At 42.8% G+C, this 24,888-nt stretch overlaps 1 protein-coding gene across 1 annotated transcript in view; it reads right to left on the reverse strand.

Moving 5' to 3' along the window:
- Nucleotides 1–24,888, reverse strand: part of ARSB (arylsulfatase B) — a 181,166-nt gene that overhangs the window by 87,025 nt on the left and 69,253 nt on the right. Inside the window, exon 5 of the mRNA XM_027552938.1 lies at nt 2,323–2,566. Within this exon, the coding sequence (XP_027408739.1) occupies nt 2,323–2,566 (244 nt within the window). The remainder of the gene's footprint in view (nt 1–2,322; nt 2,567–24,888) is intronic.

The following is a 24,888-nucleotide window of genomic DNA, read 5'->3' on the forward strand; positions in this document are numbered from 1 at the left end:
AAGTTCAAAAACCCTTTGAAAGGACTTGAAACAAACTATAGGTAGCTTATCAAGCTGAAAAACAGAGAAACCACAGAATCAGAAAGAACTTGGAGAGGTCATGTCCCCTACAATTGATAAACATGCAGTGTATCTTGAAACAGATGAAAAATAGAAGTCAAGGAACTCCTATTACAAAGACTGTCAGAATGTCACCCACTCCAAAACGGCAGTTTCTTCTAAAATTTAGTATTTTGAAGCAGACTCGAGAGGAATTGATAACTATGCAACTAAGGAAACTGGATGTTTTCAGATACCCGCCTCTGTTACTGCCATTACTGGCATTCCTCTTTCATCAGACCCTTTTGAAATTTTCAAAAACTATCATCATCTTGAAAATGGTATTTCCAAGTAAATGTCTTACTGAAAAAAAGTTCCAGAACTCTGGGCACAGACTGAGTGTCTCTGACATTTGGCTGTCCATTTGTTTTTACTGCTTTGGAAGAGATGCTCCCGACGTCAGTGAGACTGGATGCTTTCTGCCTTGGCAGGCGTGGGTGCCAAATGCTCCACCACCAGTACTGAATGAACGCTTGCCTAATGTTGTGAGAAGCATCCATTTTATCGGGACAGTGGGGGCTGAATCATTGTTTTCAGGATCTTTTTCATCCATAAATGGGAATAGGATGAGAGCAGCTCTTCACTTATGAAACAGACACTTAATGATACTGGGCAGAAGTTTTGCTTTTTTCCAAATAGAAAAGGAAAGCCACTCTCTCATGGTTTCACATACTGGGACAATACTGTTGGTGACAACATTCTGGTTACAGCCCTGCAGTCAACGGACATAATGCTGGAGGATGCAGAGCTCTCGTTCTCTTTAGGATGGGCCACGAGAAGTTCTCCTCTGATACTGAGGAAAGACCTTCTGAAATATGCATTTAAGGGTGGCCAAACTTCCAGTTCCTCTGCAAGCAGAAGTAAATACATGCCAAAGTCCTAAAGGTACTTCTGACCAAGATAATCTTAAGACTGAAATGTGGAATTCCACTGAAATGTGAAATGTGGATGGATAGTCCAAAATTTGGTAATATGGATGAACATCAATGACTTGGACTTTACTAAATATCATAACTTCTGTGACTCTTGGGACAGAGGAAATTACTCAAAATAAATTCAACTGTTTCTCAACTCAAACCTCATTTGGCCAAGTATGCCACAGAGTTTTGATTCCATTGGCTATTATGTGCTTTTACAGCCCAGGGCTTATGACACTTTAGCCACAAAACAATACAAAACAAAAAAATAAAAACTGATTGGGTGTCAAGGCTGACACATATGTTGTCATAGCAAAATGTCTCAAAACTTTCTCCTGCTTCTATAAGTCAAACTCCAGTAGCCTTCACAGTGAAAGCTGGCAGTAAGCTGAAGTTCAAGTTTTGTTTTGCTTGGAAATTTTTATTTCCTTTTTATCATAAAGTGACTATTAATTTTTGTATTAAAAATGAGTGAGAGGCAGAGGCTTTCAAAGAATGTTATATTTTCTATGTGTACATAGCAAATAATATGTAATCAATATCTAATACCATAAAAATAAATTCTATCTAAGCTTTTGTGCATATGCTTAGGTACATTTTTTTGTAATCTCAGTTTTCAGAGTCTCAAAGAGGTCTATGATTCAAAAACCTGAGGGAAAAAACCCCATTCCTCTGATTTAGATACTGACCTCGTGGAACACATAAAATCATGTCACAATAGTCCAAGAATTACATGGAAGAAACTCAGACCACAACACTTAGAAGAAAATATGGATAAATATTTGGCACATTGCAAGCTGAGAAAAATGGTTCTAAACGAAAAAACAAGAGGAAATAATAAATTAATTCAAATGGTCATTCTCTAGCTCAATTAAATATTTAATTTCAAATCACGTATATCCAAGGGGAAAATCTAAACTAGAAGATGAGGCTATTTCCAGATCTTCCCTCCCTGCCTTGGTCCTCCATTCTCCTAGTGGGCAAGAGGACAGGTCTTCTGACCCTCTGCAGGAAGCAAACAATACCCCATCCAATTTCTTAGCAGGGCTTCCACTGTAAAGACCTCTCGTAGAGGGTGAGCCACTGAGGACGATGTTGTTCCTCATATTATGCATATATATGTATATGTGTGTGTGTGTGTGTGTGTGTGTATACACACAGTATTTGTAAAGGCATTTCTTTTTTTTTTTTTATCTTTTATCTGCAAGCTATACTATCATTTTCACATAAAAGCAATCCTTCTCAGCCAGTCAAGATGCTCCTAGAGCTTCTGATCTCAGAGGTAAAAGAGGAAGATGGGCGGTACCTGATGGTGTTCCACACATCGAAGCCATCCAGAGGCTTGGTGCCATTTGTGCTGCCCCCCGCCAGCTTCACCAAGGTGGGCAGCCAGTCAGAAATGTGGATGAGCTCCCGGGTCTTCACGCCCTTCCGCTTCAGCAAGGGGCTGGCCACAAAGCCCACGCCTCGCACGCCTCCCTCCCACAGGCTCCACTTTCTTCCTCGGAGGGGCCAGTTATTGCCCCCTGCCAAAGTCTGTCCGCCGTTATCTGAAACACAATCAGGTCATGCCATGAGGACAAGCTTAATCACTAGACATGTTTAAGAGAAGACTTGGATGTGTCCTGTTATTAAATGGTGCTTCAGAGCTAAAAAGGGAAATTCCTGTTTCCCTTCTTCTGTACCAACTACCCTCTTCCCACCCAACACCACCCTCTGTCTGACAGACATAACCACGGGGCAGCACGGGACACATCTGACGGGAGACCATGGAATTCTCCCTGGAGAAAGCCACTGAAGAACAAGGAAGGCCTGTGAAGGGCACTGCTTGGGCTCTGCTGAGCACTGACTAAGATTCAAATGCACGCGTGCAAGTTTGTGTAACACAGGAGAATGAACCCAGGTAGGCAGAAAAGGAAAGTCAGAGTGTTAGTTGCTCATTCGTGTTCAACTCTTTGCGATCCCATGGGTTGTAGCCGCCAGGCTCCTCTGTCCATGGAATTCTAAAGGCAAGAATACTGGAATGCCCTCCCTCCTCCAGGGGATCTTCCCGATCCAGGGATTGAACCAGGTCTCCCACATTGCAGACAGAATCTTTACTGTCTGAGCACCATGGAAGCCCTCCGGATACACAAAAAGACACCTCTGAGTAAGTTTCACTTAGAAACCTAAAGCTCCTAGTGAGTGGGGAGAGTGAACCTTTTTATTTTCTTCCTGGAAAATTTTTCTAACATTTAAACTGGTCATGGAATTAACATTTGACTCCCTGGTGATTTGAACTCTTGCTTAAGTGTGAAAGTTGAAAACTTTGCCAGTGGGCTAAATATCTCGGCACATAGAAAAGTTGGGTGGAAAAAATAATTGCGAGAAAAATTCTTCCCTTCTTGACAAGATGGCAGGACAAAGCTGCATTGTGAGATGTGTGCCAGGGAAGAGAAGGTTTCTCTTCCAAGACAACTGAGGGAATAGAGGACACTGGGGGAGCCGGAGAAATTGCAAGGGTGACCTCAATATCTGACCAGCTGGGTGGGGCTCAGAGACAGAAACTAGTTGGGCTGTAGAAAATAAACATCATACTTCTATACACTGAGGTTGTAGAATCATATTATCTCCCAAAGTACCCACACGCTTAGGTGATTTTAGAGACATTTTAAACAACACTTATTCACATGTAAAAGTGAAGTGAAGTGAAAGCTGCTCAGTTGTGTCTCACTTTGCGGTCCCATGGATGGTAGTCCGCCAGGCTTCTCTGTCCACGGAATTCTCCAAGACAGAATACTGAAGAGGGTTGCCATACCCTCCTCCAGGGGATCTTCCAACCCAGGGATCAAACCTGGGTCTCCCACATTGCAGACAGATTCTTTAACCATGTGAGCCACTGGGGAAGACCATATATTCAGTCGTGTCCAGCTCGGCAACCCATTGGACTGTAGCCTGCCAGGCTCTTCTGTCCGTGGGATTTTGTTTGTTTGTTTGTTTTTTGTTTTTGTTTTTTTGTTTTGTTTTGTTTTGTTTTTTTGTGGGATTTTTCAGACACGAATCCTGGAGTGGCTTGCCATTTCCTTCTCCAAGATTTCTTTATCTATTTGTTCTATAGAGCAGCTCTGTCATACTGCGCCCCCCCCACCCCCCCCACCCCCCGCCCATGGTTCATTTGGACAATAGTGGCTTTTAAGAATTATAATTATACCTCAATTAACCGTTTTCCTAAAAGCCACTATTGTCCAAATGAACCATAGGGGGGCAGTATGACAGAGCTGCTCTATAGAACAAATAGATAAAGAAATCTTGGAGAAGGAAATGGCAAGCCACTCCAGGATTCGTGTCTGAAAAATCCCACGGACAGAAGAGCCTGGCAGGCTACAGTCCAATGGGTTGCTGAGCTGGACACGACTGAGTGACTAAGCATGCACGCATAAAGAAATCTAACACAGAAATCAAGCTCTATCAAAGCCAAAGGATTCTCATGGAAGGAAAGAGAATCAGCCTTTGTTAAGCACCCACTCTGCATGAGGCACTGCTTTAATTTCACATTATCACAGAATCTGGAGTCTGATAGACCTGGAATTGAAGCCACTCACTAGCTGTGTGACCCAGGGCAATACACTGCCAAAGTTTCCTCATCTTTAATGTAGAGACAATCATTTCTACCTCATTCATATATTATGGTAGGAATTAAGTCACATCATTTATGACACTTGTCTGGCTAGGGACCTGGCACAACCTCAGTGCTCAGTAAATGGGAGCTAATATTTATGTTAGAAATTACATATATTTTCCAGCATCAGGGTCTTACATTAGAAAAGACCCTGATGCCGGGAAAGATTGAAGGCAGGAGGAGAAGGGGATGACAGAGGATGAGATGGTTGGATGGCATCACCGACTCAATGGACAGGCTCTGGGAGATGGTGAAGGACAGGGAAGCCTGGCGTGCTGCAATCCATGGGGTCGCAAAGAGTGGGACACCACTGAGGGACCGAACAACAATATTTATAACAATACAGATAGTCTAGGATTATAACTCTTTTGCCATGAAACAGAGTGGGGGGCGGAGGGGGAGAGAGAGAGATTTGAAAAAGCCCAACAGCCATTAACTGGCAAAGTTAGGATTCAAAGTCTGTGACTCCCAGGCACTTCCTGCCCCCAGAGCACCCTGCTCCTGATGTCCCTGGAGTGGAGCGGGTTTTTTAGGGACATTAAGTTTCACTTCCATGAGAAAAACGTAATAAACACAGTCCGTCTCAACCACGCGCACAGTTCCCATGACACAGCAGCAGGGCTGCTTCACGGTGATGGTAACTCCCCCTGGGGTGTCTCTGTTGCTGGTGGGCAGGAAATTCAAGGCTCTACTGTCAGGGGGCCTTTTGACCAAGCCCCTGACACAAAAGGTCTTTGCTTCTTCTTGGGCCTCAGGCAGGGAGAGGGAAGAGTCTTGAGCCATATTAGGTGAAGGGAGCGGTTCTTTAACACTGGGTGGTGACAGTCAATCTCATCATTTGCCGTCAGACTTCCAAGAACCTCTTCTGAAACCTCACATCTCTTCTTGACAAGACAAATGGTCATCCAAGCCACTTTGTTACACACACATTCTATTTCACATGAGCCTCTGACTGTGTGGATCATAGGAAACTGGGAAATTCTTAAAGAGATGGGAATACCAAACCACCTGACCTGACTCCTGAAAAATACGTATGCAGGTCAAGAAGCAACAGCTAGAACTGGACATGCAACAACAGACTGGTTCCAAATCGGGAAAGGAGTACATCAAGGCTGTATATTGTCACCCTGCCTATTTAACTTATATGCAGAGTACATTATGGGAAATGCTGGGCTGGGTGAAGCACAAGCTGGAATCAAGATTGCCGGGGGAAATATCAAAACCTCAGATATGCAGATGACACCACCCTTATGGCAGAAAATGAAGAGGAACTAGAGAGCCTCTTGATGAAAGTGAAAGAGGAGAGTGAAAAGGCTGACTTAAAGCTCAACATTCAAAAAACTAAGATCATGGCATCTGGTCCCATCACTTCATGCCAAATAGATGGGGAAACAATGGAAACAGTGACAGACTTTATTTGTGGGGGCTCCAAAATCACTGCAGATGGTGACTGCAGACATGAAATTAAAAGACGCTTACTCCTTGGAAGAAAAGCTATGACCAACCTAGATAGCATATTCAAAAGCAGAGACATTACTTTGTCAACAAAGGCCCATCTAGCCAAGGCTATGGTTTTTCCAGTGGTCATGTATGGATGTGAGAGTTGGACTGTGAAGAAAGCTGAGCACCAAAGAATTGATGCTTTTGAACTGTGTTGTTGTTGAAGACTCTTGAGAGTCCCTTGGACTTCAAGGAGATCCAACCAGTCCATCCTGAAGGAAGTCAGTCCTGAATATTCATTGGAAGGACTGATGCTGGAGCTGAAACTCCAATACTTTGGTCATGTGATGTGAAGAACTGACTCATTGGAAAAGATCCTGATGCTGGGAAAGATTGAAGGTGGGAGGAGAAGGGGACGACAGAGGATGAGAAGGTTGAATGGCATCACTGACTCAATTGACATGACTTGAGCAAGCTCTGGGAGTTGGTGATGGACAGGGAATCCTGGTGTACTGCAGTTCATGGGGTCACAAAGTCAGACATGACTGAGTGACTGAACTGATCTGAGACCCTACATGTTCAAAACAAGGGGCACCATCTTTAGATAAAGGGAATTCCCCCATGCTCCTTATTCTTCACTGAGTACTAGTCACCAATAACTATGCATCAGAACTTAAAAGAAGGTGCTATTCATGAGATACAAAAATACACTGGGAAAATGTATATAGTCTACCTGTGAAGTCAAGAATGTCGAAGACAGCACTCATTTCCCTCTGCTCTCTGCATTGCTATAAATCAAGGGTCCCCAGCATCTCGGATCTAGTGCCTAATGATCTGAGGTGGAGCTGATGCAGTAATAATAGAAATGAAGTGCACAATAAATATAATGTCTCTAAATCATCCCCAAATCATCCCCTGGACTTGGTTTGTGGAAAAACTGTCTTCCACAAAACCAATCCCTGGTGCCAGAAAGGTTGGAGGCCGCTGCATGATACTGGGTCAGTGCTTGTAGGAGACGCCTGTTGTATCCATTTTCGATAGATACACTCCTTTGAAATATTAGGTAATGTCTCTTTCAATTCCACCTATTTGTTAGAGCTCAATGCAAAAATGCTGGGTGATGACGATGACAGAAATAAGAGTAGAGGTGATGGGGATAAGGTGGGCTGGGTCTGGAATCTGATTTTAGGAGCAGTCTTGAGGTATGACTCAGGAAGGAAAATACTCTGGGCTGTAAAGAGAATTTGGCCTCCGCTGCTACTGTAGGAGCTGGAAGGTGTTTCCACGTCTTATTTGGGAGGCGTGGATGCAGTGAGTGTGGCTGTTTTTGCCGTTAGCTTCTGTGATGTTTTTCCCATTAGCAATGATGAGTGAGCCTATTATCTGCTATCAACGTGGCTTCCGCCATCATTTTTCTGAGAGCACTCCAGGGAGAAAGCGCTGTTAATCGACACACCTGCAACTCATTCTCTTGGCCTCCCCAGTCACGAAGCCAACTGCAGCGTCCACAGCATGAAGAGGACCATTCAGCTTTGTGAGGGACCTGGCCAGGAGGCGTTGGCCGGTAGTTGCCACTTCTCAGCAAAAAATTCAGACTTAGGCCTTTGAGAAATAGGGTACTGCCCATCAGTTCTAGTATAGTCTCACAAGTATTTCAAAGAGTTAGACATAAAAGGGATCAAACTAACAAGAATAAAGTCAGCTCACTTGAAAGAAGGTAGAGAAGGGGGTTTCCAATATTGTTAAGTCTGACATAAATTAAAATTCAAAAGGACATTAATGGAAGCACTACCATTTCAAACACGATTCTTTTCATTTTCTCTCCTCATTTTCTTTTGGGCAACAGTTAATCTTTGTTCTTGTTAAGAATTAATTTTCAAGAGAGATTTTTCTTGTTTCCTTTCCCAACTGACTTAGGAAAAACTTCCAAATCAAAATAAGATGACTCCAACTAGCATAGGAAGCTATGAAACATTTTTTTTTTTCAGGGAAAACGTTTTTTCAACAATGTTTTTGGCAGAGGAAAAACCTAATTATAAAATCTTTGCCGTCTAGCAAAGAAATGTCAAAATAAAACAAATGTTGTCATCTACAGATGGTAAATCTCACTTTATTATTCATTATTGAACAAAAATAGCTGTCAAAAAGTCATGGAAAAATGTTGGTTAGCCAAAGATCTGAGCAAATGCATTACGCATATGACAATGAAGCCTCATTCGCATTCAGCTGATAAAAATTAAGATGGAACCATGACAGCAACGTCGGTGTTGAGGACTCCTCCCCACGCAGTGCAGTGCTGCAGCATGGCTGTAGAAGGAAGGCTGCTCTGAACCGTCAGCGTATATTTCCATCTTGCTGCTCCCTGGGACCTTTCAACCTCGGCTAACCCAAGGCAGCCCCTCACTCTGACTTGGGGATCCTGGATCGAAATGCAAGGAGGGCTCCAACAGCCTTGCACCAGGGCCTGGACTTCCCTCTGAACAGGGCCGCCCACTGGCCTGCGACTTATGAGCAGACAACAGGATTTCCAAAGTCTAGAAGCCTCTTTGTCCCATAAAAGGACCTGTACTCATGGTTGATTCTTTTAGACTGCAAATTGGAGAGTTAATCTATGTTTAACCACGGATCCCCAACCTCTGGGACCTAATGCCTGACGATCTGAGATGGAGCTGATATAATAATAGAAATAAAGTGCACGATAAATGTAACACATTTGAATCATCTGAAACCATTCCCCTACCCACTCCTTGGGTCCCTGAAAAAATTGCCTTCCAGGAAACCAGTCCCCAGTGCTGAAAAGTTTGGAGACTGTGGATCTAAAGGACTGGGTAAATTCAATCTTCTCCTGGTAAAAGCTTCTGGAGAACATATCTACCCAGATACTCAATTTGCCATCTGATGCTCTTCTCTTTCCCTCCTGCCCTACATCCAACACATTCATTTCTGCCCAGTTGACCTTGAAAATGGACTCCAATCCACCTCCCCCTTCTCCAGCCCCATTGCCTTGGGTTTGGCACTGCTCTCACCTGGACTCTTGGGATAACATATGGAATATTTCATGTTATCATCAGAGGCAAGACAATGCCCCAAACCAATCAGGCCATGTGTGTGTTTCAAGATCTCTAACTGCTTCTCAATCGGCAAAAACCTCAAGCTTCTGTCCAACACCTAGAATCCCTCACACGTGGCTCCACTCTACTTCTGGGTCATCGGCTCCTGCCCATCTCCACAAAGCGTGCCCGTGTTTCAGCCACAGGCAACCTGCTTCCTGTTGTTGGAATTGAGCATGCTGACTTTGTGTGGGTTCCTGTGGGTTCCTTTGCCTAAAATGCCCTCCCTGTCTTTCCTGCCTGACTTCAATGTCGCCTTGCTGCTTTTTGCCTTACTCCCCCAGACAGTCTTTGTCTCTCCACTGTTCTCCTGCATGTTCGTTATACTTTTCTATCACACTTATCTCTGTGTGGTGTTTATTCATCATTCATGGTTTATCCTCTGAGAGAACTCTGGCTCTCCAGGACAAGAACAACGTCTCATTCTTGTTTGCATTCCCAGGACCTCGCACAGGGCCTGCCAGAGAGGAGGGCTGGAGAATTTGAGGACGGGGAGAGGGGACAAATAAGTGAATGGAAGAAAGGCCATCAAAAATGGAGACTGAAGACACTAAAAATTCACTCTTATTACCATAGTTTTCTGAGCCTTCATCCAGTCGCCCCATGACCTTGACTTTTAGGAAGCTGTTCTGCACACAGAGGCCGCTTATTTTACAGGATATTGGCAAGAGGCGCTCCTGGAACCCCATGAGGATTTAAACACAGCCAACCCACAAATACCGGAATTGTTTGTCCAATCTGGCACCCGATCACTTACACTGAAATCAAAGGGGGTTGTTGGACAGCATTGGAGGAAGCACGGTCCTGGCCTGGAGAAGAGCCCTCACTCACCCCCTTGAACAATTCTTTTTGGATTTCATGGCCCAGGGACCACTCCAGCTTTGGGGAAATGGAAGTAAATAACACAGACAAGGTCCTTTTACATGGAATGGGTAGAAAAAGAGAGATCTCAACATTGGAAGTAAGCAGTGGGTGGCTGGGCATGGTGGAGGAGCTGGAAGCAGAATGACAGGGCACAGCCAACCACCATCTGCGAGAGGGCCCAGACATGAGGAGCATGAGGCTCGAGGGCCTGGTTCAATTACATGCTAGATGGGACGTGTTCTGCATCGAGCTTCTTAATTAAAGACTAAGCGAACCGTGCTTTTAAGAACACTCTGTTGCCAGAACATAAGGAAAACTTGAGCTGAACAATAACTATATACAAACACAAAGATGTCTAGCTGTTTTATGACTAATATTATTTCTCCCTATCATTTCTATGGCCACATTTCTAATTTTGCAGAAGTGTACTCAAGGGATAGAGTTAAGTGTTGTGACTTTGGGCAAATTACTCTGTTTCTGAGCCTAACTTCCCCCATTTGAAAAGTGAAGATAACCACACTACCGACTTTAACACAGAGCCTGGCACAGAAGTAGTGCTTGATACATGTTAGCTATTTTCACTGATGGGGACCATCAAAGTATGCAGAGCAGCACAGGCTCCTAGCTGGGTGTTTATTAAACAGATGCTAGAGTTAGCATCAAAACCAGCTTTTGTAGGAAGAAAGTACTCCAAGCATAGACCCTCCCAGGGAGCATTCTCTTCTCTGTATGTCATTCCTTAAGAGTCATAAAAACACAATGAGTTGTGAGGGGTTTTGTCATTATGACTCCTTTCAGTTTCCATGAATTTAAAAAGAGCATGCATGCTCAGTAGTGTCTGACTTTTTGTGATCCCATGGACTGGAGTCCACTAGGCTCTTCTGTCCATGAGATTTCCCAGGCAAGAACACTGGAGTGGGTTGCCATTTCCTCCACCAGGGGATCTTCCCAACCCAGGGATCAAACCCACGTCTGAGTCTCCTGCATTGGGAAGCAGATTCTTTACCAATGCACCACCTAGAAAGCCCTAAAGAAAGCATATCAATTATCAAAGAAAGAGGTACAGTGGTCATACAGGTACAAATTTAAGGTACCAATTTAATTTGAATAACAGTTCAATTAAATTTCAGAAAAGGAATCTTTATTCAGACGCTCATCTGAATATTTGTAGGAGTTTCAAATGGTTGGCAGCATTCAGAGTAGATCCATGCTCTGACCCCCAATTCCTAGCCAGACATAATCAGACTTTACATCCTGATTAAAAGAATCAGCAAAGGAGAGTGTTCCTGCCAAGCTAGCATTAGGGGGACTCTGGCGGAATGGAATTGGCAGCCAGACCCCAAATAACTGAGACAGCCACCAAAAGAGCTGAAGATAAAGGAAGATGAATGCAAGGAAAGGGCGAAATCAGGAATGAATGGGGTTAAAAAGAAAAAAAAAATTACACGCAGTTGTAGTCAAAGATTTCCTCATTTTTACAGGGCTAATATCATTGCTTAATAATCCCAAATCGAATTCATATTTGGCTTTGGAAGGCAGTATATGAAAGAGCTGGACACGACTTAGTGACTAACCCATCAATATCATTGCTTATAATGTTGAGACACCAGTGGGATTTTATCTTCTCCTTTAAAACTTAAGGATGAAAAGTCTCAAAAATCTGTTGAAAGATTGAAAACATTTGGTCTCAAAAGTTAAACTGGAACTGGGAACTGAAAAACAGTGTCCTAATTTATTGCATATTGTTAGGCAAATAACTAAACTTTTCCCCGAAATTTAAATCATAGGTAGTCACAGATCTTGGAGATCCTTAAATGAAAGTTGTAAGTACAAGATGTTATGAGTCACTCTCACTTAGAAGGCAGGGCTAACACTAGCTTTGATCTTCACATTCTGGATCCCCTAACAAGTAGCACAGAAGCCCCATGTTTGGAATATTTAGGGCCAAGAAAAGTACTAAATGTTTATTCAGTCCTTTCTTACAGCTAAAGCTCTCCTTGTTTTTCCTGCAGTTTGATCTTGAAAGAAAGCTTGATTTTTTTTTTTATACTAATAAAGTTATGAATTTCAGGGCAAACTAAAATGTTTTGGCACCTTGACGGAGTTTCATAGTTTACTCACAATTATTTGACTCCCCTATCAGACTTGAAATCCCTTTAGGTAGCCAGATAATTTTTTTTTTTTTTACTAGTTTGTTTATCTGTCACTAATGTCAATCAAGAAGTGATAGATGAAAAAATATCAAAGAAGCACTTCAGAGTCCGGCAAATTTAAAGATAGCAAGAGAGAAGTGAAAATATCATCAAGAGGTAGAAAAAAGTAAAACTGTGGTTGCAAAATAACAAGTGTAATAACTACTTGTACGTGAGACATATGGAATTAAGGCCCACGATGTTTTAGAGAGAATGAAACAAGAGATAGCTCACATATTCTATCTGGGTAAGCATCAACTAATTTCTCTTTACATTTCCAAATATACAACACAAGTTAAGTATTCTTAATTTAACCCTGAAGCAGAAACAAACTAATTTTTTTGGTTCTCTACTTCAAAAGTAGTAAGATTTGCTTTTAGGGTTACTCGGAAAAACCAATAAGCTTTGTGCACAGGCAGTTTTGTTTTCCCAGAGCTCTACTCTGAAGTTTACTAACTGCTAAGGGATCTCACTGACACATGATTGTCTAATTATAGCGGGAGAGACCAAAAAAAAAAAAGACAGTCATGAGAACTCCTGCAATGCAGGAGACACAGGAGATGTGGGTTCGATCCCTGCATCAGGAAGATTTCCTGGAGGAGGAAACGGCAACCCAGTCCAGTGTTCTTGCCTGGGAAATCCCATGGACAGAAGAGCCTGGCAGGTCACTAAGTCAGACATGACTGAGCACGGCCACGGACCAACATCAATGATCCTCTCTGAAGAAGAGCAGAGAGTAAATCCTAAGATTTCTCATCTCAGGGAAAAAGTAGATTTCTTTTTAAAAACGTTGTACCTAGGTGATGATGGATGTTCACTAAATCTATTGTGCTAATCATTTAATGATGTATATAAGTCAAATCATTATGCCATACACCTTATACAATGCTGTATGTCAATTACATCTTAATAAAACATAAGATGGAGAAAAAAGAACAGAAGAGTGAAACATTTAATGGCAGAAACAAAAAAATCCTTCAATGTACCTAAATATTAAGAAGTTTGTTTAAAGAATTTCAAATGATGAACATATTTAAGACAGGTACAAGAACAAGATTCCTTTCAGATCTTCAGATGACACCTGATCCAAAGGCAGAGAGAGACACACTCCGAGTTCTTGGACTCCGGGTCCTCCTGACCATGTGAGGCGGGCAGCACCCTTTTTGACTGGGATGTACACAGTGAGAATGAGAAGAAATCCTGGTGACACTGGCCATCTCAAGCAGGTGAAGACAGGGCTAGCTCTTGGGAGTGAAGGAAGCTGGAGGAGAAGAGAATGTGTGGGGGGGCAGCCTGGGTCTCTGTGCTCAATGAGAGGCAAGTGGTAAAGTGGAAGCGTTTTAGCAGGAGACAAAAGGATGTTGAGAGAGAGTTCCGGCACCTGGGAAATGCAACATCTCCTAGGATTAAAAAAAAAAAAAAAAGACCAAACAAATCCAAATAAATGTCCCTGAGTGACCACCATAGGCACCACGAAGTTCCTGCAATCAGATCCTAACTCAGGGCCCATTTAATCTCAGCCACATTTCTAATAACATGTATGATGGCTGGCTTCCTAATTTCCCAGCAGGCTAGAATCTGCAAATTAGGATGGTCCAGGCTGTTGGAGATGGTCTCTGCAGGGAGAGTTGACAGCCTAAGAATGAGGGAAGGGAAAGAAAAAATATGAATTTTAAAAGAAAAAAATATGATTTTTAGTTTTAAAACTAAAAACTATTTCCCTGTTTCACAAGGTTAAGTGATCCACATGGATGTATTTTAGGGATACTACTGAAAGAAGCATCACACAGTAACTAAAAACATTAAAATGATAACCTTACATCACTGAGACAGTCAGAGGCCTGTGAGATAGTTAAGGACAGTTTAGACCTAGAAAAATGTTTATAGCCCTTATTAATGTCACTGATCCCATCTATAGCAATATAAGGGGACCACCTCCACAGGTCATCTCTAGGTCACAACGGCAGGCACACACAGACTTCTACAATCCTGGCAAAGAGTTAAGCCTGAAGTCGGAAGAGAGAAAATGACGCCAGGCCAGAGTGCTTCCCAAGCCTTACGGCCCTACTGGAAAAGTGTTTTGAGACAGTCTATCAGGTTTTTCTCATTCCTAGTAATTCCAGTTGTCCTGTGACTTCCTTCCACCGAGGAAGTGAGCAGGGCATTCGGTGAATGGCCTCAGGGAAGGAGTCAGCAGACGGATGGGCTGCTAGGTTTAACTTCCATGATCACTCAGAGCCAGTAAGGGGAGGAGAGGGGAATGAAAGCAGAGCCAGAGGATGTGCTGTGGCGTTAGGAAGGTGCTCTGGGCTCCCGGCCTGCATCACAGGGTAGAGAGAATGGGAGATGTGGGCATCGGAGAGCAAGCGGAAACAGCCTGTATTTCCTGCCCCAGGGGAGCCTGGCGGCATGGGACAGGAAAGCAAGGTTCCCTGCATTTCCCCGTGCCCAGTGAGGTGTCCCAGGTGGCAATGGCTGGGGGCCTTGGAGGCCCTCAGATCACAGTGTGGCAGAGACTGCAGCCCCGCTGATGTGCAGCTTCCTTTTGCTCCTGAGAAGAGCACATATGCAGCAAGAGAGCCCGAGTCTGCAGGCAAGCAGGCTGCAGCATGATCTAGATGGAGGACACACAAAGACCAGAGAGGGATCTGGAGGTTTCTGCAGACAGTGAGCAGGATGGTGGCTGTGGACCACAAGCTCCCCTCAGCTGCAATATTTTGGTTCCTGGTGGGGAGGCAGACATGAGACAGAGACACCTCGGATTAACTGAGTTGATCTGAATGGACTGAAAACAGGATGCCTCTAAGCAGAGCTGGGACTCTGACAGGACTAAGCCTAGTTATTTGGTGAGGGTTGCAGGTGGTGGGGGGGAGCAAGTTACACTTTGCACGTCTACCTTTGTGGATTGACACCTGTGATTACCATGCACATACATGAGCACTGTGGCTGGACGCCCTGTGCTGGATGGGTAGAATAGTTGTGTTAAATTACTTTGCAGGTGAGACAGAACATGAATATGTTTTCACTGTTGTGGTTGTTTTGTTTTTATTGTGGATACGATAATATATGACCTGCCTGTGGGCTCATTCACAGACTTTACGTTTTTACCTGATAACAACTATAATAACTGGGAAAGTTCTGAAATAGGGCAGGGGAAGTTTCTACATCATGGTTCTCAAGTCTTTCAAGCCTAACACCCCCTTTTTATAACAAATATTTTGTCATGCTCCTTTGACTGCCCTATAGTGGAATTCATACCTATTATATTTTCCAAAATAACTCTAAATGTAACATAAGGGGAAAAAGGCAACTGATAATAAAATAGCATGTATTTCATATGAAAACATGAGACATAGAATACATAGCAAAGTGGTTAGATAATTACATGGACTATATATGAACACACTTGGACTTAAAGGAGGCCATTCTACACTAGAAGCACAGAAGAATAAAAAAGGGAAGGAATGAACACGAAAATAAAAATTAAAATAGCTCTTCCAGAAAACAGAAGCCTAAACTTCCTAACTCATTCTTTGGGGCCAACATTACTCTGATTCCATAGCCAAAGACATTACAAAAAAAAAAAAAAGAAAACTACAATGAACAGACATGGAAAAATCCTCAATAAAATTTTAGTAAATCAAATCCAGCTATATATAAAAATGTTAATACATGATTGTATTCGGTTTCTATGGCTTCAATAACAAAGTACTACAAATTTACCCACTTAAACAACACAAATGTATTCAGAGAATCAATTCCTAGGCAGGTTGATAAGAAGTCAGGGGTCCCCAAGGAGAGAGGGGTCTGGAATTCTGAAGGAGGAAGAAAGGACAAGCATTTTTTTCCCTCTACATTCCTTAGGATTATATAACAATAATGTACCCTGCTTGAGGACAGTCTCTGGAAAAACCCTTCTGGCTAATCCTGTAATCTTAAAATGTAAATTATGGGAGTGGGTCTAGTAAGGTCTTTCGGAGAAGGCACTGGCGACCCACTCCAGTACTCTTGCCTGGAAAATTCCACGGATGGAGGAGCCTGGTAGGCTGTAGTCCATGGGGTCGCTAGGAGTCGGATACTACTGAGCGACTTCACTTTCACTTTTCACTTTCATGCATTGGAGAAGGAAATGGCAACCCACTCCAGTGTTCTTGCCTGGAGAATCCCAGGGACAGGGGAGCCTGGTGGGCTGCCGTCTCTGGGGTCACACAGAGTCGGACACGACTGAAGCGACTTAGAGGCAGTAGCAGCTAGTAAGGTCTTTACAACCTCCAGACATACTTTTGATTCATTGTAATAACTAATTGAAAGAATATAACTCCATTGCTAACACTAGTGAGGGGGCACTGTCCATCCCCCTTCTGAATCTATGTCAGAAGCTTTCTCTATCTCCTTTATATTTTAGTAAAACTCTTATTACACAAAAGCTCTGAGCTATCAAGCCTCGTCCCTGGCCCCGGATTGAATTCTCCTCTGGAGGCCAAGGATCCCGGCCTCTTTCGTGGTTCAGCAACAACCTTTCAGTATCATCTTATAGTTCTACAGTTTAGAGGTCTGAAACAACAATCACTGGGCTAAATCAAGGTGTTGCGATGGCTTCATTCCCTTTCTGAGACAACAGAGGATGATCGCTTCTTGGCCATTTCTGGTTTGTAGAGGTGCCAGACTTCCTCGGCTCAAGGCTTTCTTCCTCTAAAGTCAGCAATGGCGGGTTGAGTCTTCCTCATTTGGTAATGCTTTGACCTCCTCTTTGTCTCTCTCTTCCACGTTTAAAGACTCTTGTGATTCCATTTGGCCCAATCAGGTAATATTCCCGACTTAAGGTCAGCTGATTGGCAACCTTAATTCAGTCTGCAATCTTAGTTCCCCTTTGCCATACAACATAAGATATTCACAGGCTCAAGGCTTTAGGATGTGAACATCTCTGGGGGAAGAGAAGGGAATATTACCCTGCCTACCACAATCATGATGAGCAAATGAGGCTTATCCTAGGATGGCAACCAAGTTTCAAATAAAAGAACAATATTGGGAAAACTACACTAACCAACTTCCAAGACCTCCTATAAAGCTACAGTAATCAAGACAGCTTGGTATACTAGAATTGTTGTCTTTGTTCAGTCACCCAGTCATGTCCGACTTTTTGCGACCCCATGGACTCCAACACACCAGGTCTCCCTGTCCCTCACCACCTCCTGGAGTTTGCCCAAATTCATGTTTAAGGCATTGGTGATGCCATCCAGCTATCTCATCTCTGACACCCTCTTCTCCTTCTGCCCTCAATCTTTCTCAACATCAGGGTCTTTTCTAATGCGTCATCTGTTTGCATCAGATGATCGAAATACTGGAGTTTCAGCATCAGCATCAGTCCTTCTAGTGAATGTTCAGGATTGATCTCCCTTAAGATTGACTGGCTTGATCTCCTTGTTGTCCAAAGGACTCTCAGGAGTCTTCTCTAGCACCACAGTTCAAAGGCATCAATTCTTTGGCATTCTGCCTTCTTTATGGTCCAGCTCTCACAATTGTACAGGACCCCTGGGAAGGCCATAGCCTTGACCATATGGACCTTTGTCGGCAGAGTAATGTCCCTGCTTTTCAACACACTGTCTAGGTGTGTCATCGCTTTCCTGCCAAGAAACAATCGTCTTCTGATTTCATGGCCGCAGTCACCATCCACAGTGATTTTGGAGCCCAAGAAGAGGAAATCTGTCACTACTTCCACCTTTTCCCTTCTATTTGCCATGCAGCAATGGGGCTGGATGCCATTATCTTAGTTTTTTTAATATTTAGTCTTAAGCTGGCTCTTTCACTCTCCTCCTTCACCTTCATCAAGAGGCTCTTTAGTTCCTCTTTGCTTTCTGTCATTAGAGTGGTATCATCCACATATATGAGATTGTTGATGTTTCTCTTGCCTATCTTGATACTAGAATAGGAAGCCTAAGAAAAGAACCATGCTTAATTATTATTTGATATATAGCGAAGGTGCCAAATAAGTCAGTTGAGGAAAAAGTCTTTGCAATAAATGATTCTAGAGTAGTTGAATATCTATGGGGGGGAAAAGGACCTTGATCAATTCCTGCTTCACAACATTTGGGAAAATTAATTAAAGATGGCTCATATTTCAACTCAATGGTAAAAAAAAAAAATTAAAATATGAGCAAAGGATTTGAACAGATATTTCTCCAAAGAAGATACATAAATGAGCAATAAGCACATGAAAAAATGTCCAGGGGGATGCAAATGAAAACCACAAGAGATACCACTTCACATTTAATAAAACGGCTATAATAAAAAAGACAATGAGGAGTGCTGGTGAGGATATGGAGGAGCGAGGCCCCTCATACACTGCTGGCAGGAATGTAAAGTGGCACAGCTGCTTTGGAAAGAGCTCAGCAGTCTCTCAAGAAGTTAAACATAAAGGTACCACATAACCCAGAAATCCCACTCCTAGGTGTGTATTCAAAAGAAATGAAAACATATATCCACACAAAAGCTTGTGTATAAATGCTCATAGCAGCATTATTCATAATAGCCAAAAAAAGTAGAAAGACTCAATCTCCATGAGTTGATGAAGGGATAAGATATATTTTCAGCAATATACAGGGAAAAAAAGGAATATTAATCAATGAAAAGAATGAAGTTCTGACACATTCTACAATATTGGTGAATCTTGAAAACATTATGCTAATGAAAGAGGCCAGATAAAACAGGTCATATATTGTATTTTTCCATTTATATAAAATGTCCAGAATAGGCAAATCTATAGAGACAGAAAATAGATTAGTGCCTTCCAAAGGCTAGGAAGAAGGGAAAATGGTAATGGATATAGGATTTTTTTTTTGTAGAGAAGATAAAAAAATAAACTATGATGTTGATTGTACAACTCTGTGAATATACTAAAAACCACTGAATTAATGGTAATGTGAGTTATATCTTAACAAAACAAAGCTGTATGAGAAATAAAAGATGGATCTAAAACCTAAATGTATATGCTAAAACCATACAACTTTTATAGAAAAATATAAGAGAATATCTCTGTGACTTGGAGGTCGGCAAAGGTTCTTAAAATCAACAGGTTTTATAATACATTTGTGTATTAAAATTGATAAGATCCATAATGGCGTAAGACAAGGCAAGGTGATGATAGAACTTCAAAGGCAGAATAAGCAGTGGGTGAAAGTATGGCTCTGGTCAGCGGGGGGATCTCACTGCAATTAAGCATCCATCCTGCATTTTTTGCCCTTTGGATGAGAGGTGGACTAAGGGGAAAATCCTACGTTCAGGAAAACCCTTCCTATTGTCACAACTATGTCTACAATCTGTTTCATGGAAATGGTCCAAGCCTGCCCACACCAGGTGTATTCAGAGTACAGGCAAGGTACATCACTTCGCCAACAAAGGTCCATATAGTCAAAGCTATGACTTTTCCAATGGTCATTATGAATGTGAGAGTTGGACCATAATGAAAGCTAAGCACTGAAGAATTGATGCTTTTGAACTGTGGTGCTGGAGAAGACTCTTGAGAGTCCCTTGGACTGCAAGGAGATCAAACTAGTCAATCCTAAAGGAAATCAACCTTAAATACTCCTTGGAAGGACTGATGCTGAAGCTCCAATACTTTGGCCACCTGATACGAAGAACTGACTCTTTGGAAAAGACTCCAATAATGGGAAAAATCGAGGGCAGGAGGACAAGGGGGCAACAGAGGATGAGATGGTTGGATGGCATCACCGTCCACGGTATCACAATGGACATGAGTTTGAGTAAACTCTGGGAGGTAGTGAAGGACAGGGAAGCCAGGCTGCAAAGAGTCGGACACGACTGAGTGACTCAACAACAACTACACAGGCAAGGCTATACGTCAGTTCACCAAATGTGATTCTTCTGGACAGGGAATTCTCAACACCACCCTAGTTATCAAAACCCAGAGCTTCTAGGACATGGCAGATGCTTTGTTATTACTTTCGCCAAGCCACCAAATTGACCTTGCTTCTTTTAAAATTAGTAGATCTCTCCTGGATTCAACATTTGCCTCTTACAGACACCAGCTTTTTCTACCTCAGTTTTTTCATCATGGCCTTTGTGGTAGGTTGATGCTATAAAACATATGCCTGGCATGTGAGACACAAAATTCTTTTTTGGAAAACTTTTTGTATGGACCTGAAGAGACTGTTTTATTGTTTAATCCATTTTTGACTTCCTGCAAGTTTAAATGTGGAATCAAGTGGAAAATGACTTCAAAACAGATAAGAGATTACATGAATCTTTCCATACTCCATGTAGTCATAAAGATATATTAACCCTATCAGATATGAAATACCATGCTCGTGATTTATTTTTTATTTTCTGATTTGTGTATGGTAAAATTCACTTATTTGGTGTGTAGTGCTATTCATTTTGACAAGTGAAGTCATATATGCAGCACCACAATTAAATGTGAAAATTAATAAAGGGAAGACTCACTAAAATGGAGTTGGAACCAGAAGGGGAAGTTCTCACACAGTACCACTTCCGGTCAATTACAGGAAGAACTGTCAATTACAGACCACAATAGAATAATCACCAGCAGGAAACAACCATCAAAGACAGACCTTAAGAGGAAAAGATGTACACTGTATCTCTTACAAGAAATCAATGATCGCAACAACTCAGCCAATGAAAGACCACAAACATCTTAAACTCTCCCTTTTCTCCAGCAGACTTTCATTCAAAACAACCCTTCCCAACTTCTTTGTCTTTATAAAATAATGTTCCTCTCCTTTGTTGGACGTGTCTATTCTTTTGCTATAGCTTGCTTGTCTTGAATTTGCAGTTCTTTGCTATTCTGGAGTAACTCATTTTTTGCTGGTAAAAGAACTTTTAAGGTCAACACAGATACAGAAAACTCCATCAACCCAGAATCCCTCCCTAGTGCTGTCTCTCCAGAGTCAAACCCTCCACCCCACTCTTAATCCCTGACAACCACTGACTGCTTCTCCATCTTCAAAGCTCTGCTTTTCCAGAATGTCATATAGGAAGAATCATACAGTGTGTAACCTTTTGTAACTTTTTGCAGCTACCCGGGAGATAGTAAAGGATGGGGAACCCTGTTGTGCTGTAGTCCATGGGGTTGCAGAGAGTCTGACACAACTCAGGGACTGAACACAGATAACGTAACCTTTTGAGTCTGGCTTCTTGCAGAAGTACAATGCATTCAAGACTCATGCATGTTAGTGCATGTATAATGGTTCATTATATTGCTAAGTAATAGTCAACTGTACCGATGTCCTATAATTTTGTATATCTCTTTACTAGTTGAAGGACATTTGAGTTTTTTCCAGTTTCTAGCAATTAACAATAAAGCTGCTATTAATATGTGGGTATAGGTTTTTGTATAAACATGTTTTCATTTCTCTTGGGTAAATTCCCACAATTAGAATTTGTGCTTTCAAGATATTTTTTCATCTTTGGTTTTCAGCAATTTGATTACAAGGTGGATGAGGTTTTCTTCACGTTAACTCGATTTTATTGAGCTTCTTGAACCTATACATGTATCTCTCACCAAAATTGTGAACTTCTCAGACTTTATCCCTTCAAATTTTTTTTTTCCTGCACCAATATTTTCCCTTTGTTTCTGGGACTCTAATGACATACATGTTAAGCCTTTTGATAGTATTCCATAGGTCCTTCAGCTCAGCTCAAGTCTTCTTTTCCCTGTCTTTCACACTGAGTAATGTCTGTTGATCTATACTGAAGTTCACTGACTCTTTGCTCTGTCATCTTCATTCTGCTGCTGGGTCCATAGCGTGAATGTTTCATTTTCGGTACTATCCTTTTCGGGCTTCCCTTGTGGCTCACCTGGTAAAGAACCCACCTGCAATGAGGGAGACCTGACTTCAATCCCTGGGTTGGGAAGATCCCCTAGAGAAGGGAAAGGCTATCTACTCCAGTATTCTGGCCTGGAGAATTCCATGGACTGTATGGCCATACGGTCGCAGAGTCGGACATGACTGAGCAACTTTCATTTTCACTTTTTGCTGTACTTTTCAGTTCTAAAATTTTAATTTGGTTCTTCTTTTCCCTTTCTACTTCACTCAAGAATTTCTATTTTCCCATTCAAGAGTATTCAACTTTATTTCATGGAGAATGCTTATAACCAACCTAGTTAGACTTAGAGTACAAGGTTCTTCTTGTCTACAGGCAGTGGTCCTAATGTCGGCTTAGTTTTTGAAAGTCGTTGCTATGATGTTTGGGTTTGCCCAGTGTGTGCCCAACCCAGGGGTTAGTCTAGGGTTCAGCACTGGTTTATACTGCAGATGAGTTCTGGAGTCTTTGCTTTGCTTCTTTGGGTCTGTGTGACACATGAGCAGCCTGGAGCTGGGACTTAAGTCAGTTCACTCACAGAGTCAGGGGATCCTCTTTCCCAGCTCTTTCTTCTCTGAGATTCTCCTATACTTTCCAGCCCCCCGAGTTCCCTTTTCCTGGCTCTGCTGGACATAAAGACAGGCTTTTCTCAGATTTTAGCTCCACAGAAACACAACTGAGGTTGTCTTTGGGAGCAAAGCAGCAAAATAAACAGAGAGAGAGAGTAATAGGAACCTCCCACTATCCTTGGATAAAAGGGGCCCCTTTCTCCCTGGTCCTCTGGTCAGAAAGAATCTTCTTTTGGGATTTTAGGAGCCCAAACCCCCACCACCAAAGCCAAGCAGATCTTCAAGTGGGGCTACCTTGAGGCAGGGTCAGGAGAGAAAAGAGAAAAAAATAAAAGGAAACAAATGAAATGGAAATTCTCCTATGTTTGCCATCAAAAGCATTCCCCAAAGCTCTGGTTAGAAATAAGGGGGTTTCACCTGGAAATTTCGCTGCCAACACCTGCTACATAGTTCCACAATTCCATCAGCCCTTGGGTCAAAGCCCAGAGACACAGGAGTGAAAACAAAGCCCACAAAACTGACTTTGGGGGTGGGTGATGCTTTGCCTCAGCCCGGTCACCAGCTGCCTGCTGTTGCTTCCTTTTCAGGTGGCCCAGGCGGTTGTCTTCTGTACCGTCCAGAGATTTTAGCTGTGGTCCATGACACAGACAGGCTTTTTGTGGCTGCGCCATGCTGCCCAGCGCCAGAAGGGTACATACATGACTTTAATGAGGACAGGCCCATGGGACCTGTGATGTCTGATTTTGGGTTTTTTGGTGTTTGTTCTTGTTTTGCTGTTGTTTTTAGTTTGGCCTGAATTAATATAGAAGCAAAATGAACAAGACCTCATGTCAGTTAAGAATAAAAAGAAACCTATTATTTGCAAGGCCTTAATTCAGCATCCCTCAGCGCCCATGACTGCTGGTTAGCATTGTGAGAAAAGACGATAGAGGGTTCAATACATGGTCCTCACGCTCGAGGGACACTGTTCATGGGAAGCCCGGCCCAGGTGAAAGACACAAGACTGTCCACTATTTGCATTAAAAAGGATACAGAGAAAAGAGATGAAAGCCTGGGAATCAGAGAGGGTGACATGGAGGCCACTCAACCCCTGGCCAAGCCTTGATGAAGAAAAGCCATATTCCACCCGAGAGACGGGGGCTTGACAGAGTAATTATTCTTTCAAAGTTGGCTTTGTGCCTTTTTATTACACACTGAGTGTATTTGCCCAGAGGAAAACTAAGAGGTGGTTTCTCAGGGCATTTTATTACTCCTGATCCTGTACTTCCCTCAACTCGGTAAAAAGCATTTCCAGGACTTTGGTTCAGAGTGAAGACTGGAGGCTGCAGTGAGTCATGGGATCTTTCCTGGGGAGTCTTGAATTACCACAGACACAATTCTCAATAATGGTTGTAACTCAGCTGGTTGCTGGCATTGTTCGTGTGCTTCAGCTGAGTTAAAACACTCGGAAGTTTATTCTTCATATTTGATTTGGGTTTATTCCTACAATCGCAAAGGCAGTATCTTCATTCTAGGACAGCATCTATTACACTTGAAAACGTTTTTTTGTTAAGTGTTCAGAAAGGCTTTGCACCGAGAGCCCCTGTGAGCAGACAGCCGCAGAGGAGGAGAGGCCGTGGGTAGAGTAGGCGCACAGGTGGCCAAGTCCATTGTGAGTTTTCACTCGCAGCTGTGTGGAAAATACCTATGCTGGTGACTCAACATCTCTGGATTTCCAGCTTAAAATTACAGCGCGGAAGAGCACACTTTGAACTGCTAAGCATATAGGGAGGCTGGTGGACTTCAGCCAGAGTTGAGCCCATCAGCCTCCAGGCATCGCAATACAGATGGACAATTTAAAAAAGAATAAAAGGAATTCCCGTCACCCTCAGGGCACCAAGCATGGTACAGGGATCGCTAGCCCTGCAACCAGACCTGTGGTTGACAGCGGTACTGTATCTATTGCCAGTAATAGAAATCTGGCTTCCTGTCTGTGTGACTTAACCCTGGGGTCTTGGTTTTCTTTTCTGGACTGAGCTGTGCTCAGATCCAAAGTGATTCCCTGGCCAGCCTGCGGGGATCGCTCGTCAATGGCGGGACCCGTGATGGCATCACATTTGGGGCTTTTCACGGCTCGGTCTGCGAACGCTACCATTTGTAAAGGACCTTGCCTGTGTCCCTCTGTCCCCATTCCCCCACTTCCACCCTCCTCCTGGCTGG

The sequence above is a fragment of the Bos indicus x Bos taurus genome, chromosome 10 (genome assembly GCF_003369695.1).
Source record: "Bos indicus x Bos taurus breed Angus x Brahman F1 hybrid chromosome 10, Bos_hybrid_MaternalHap_v2.0, whole genome shotgun sequence".
Taxonomy (NCBI): domain Eukaryota; kingdom Metazoa; phylum Chordata; class Mammalia; order Artiodactyla; family Bovidae; genus Bos; species Bos indicus x Bos taurus.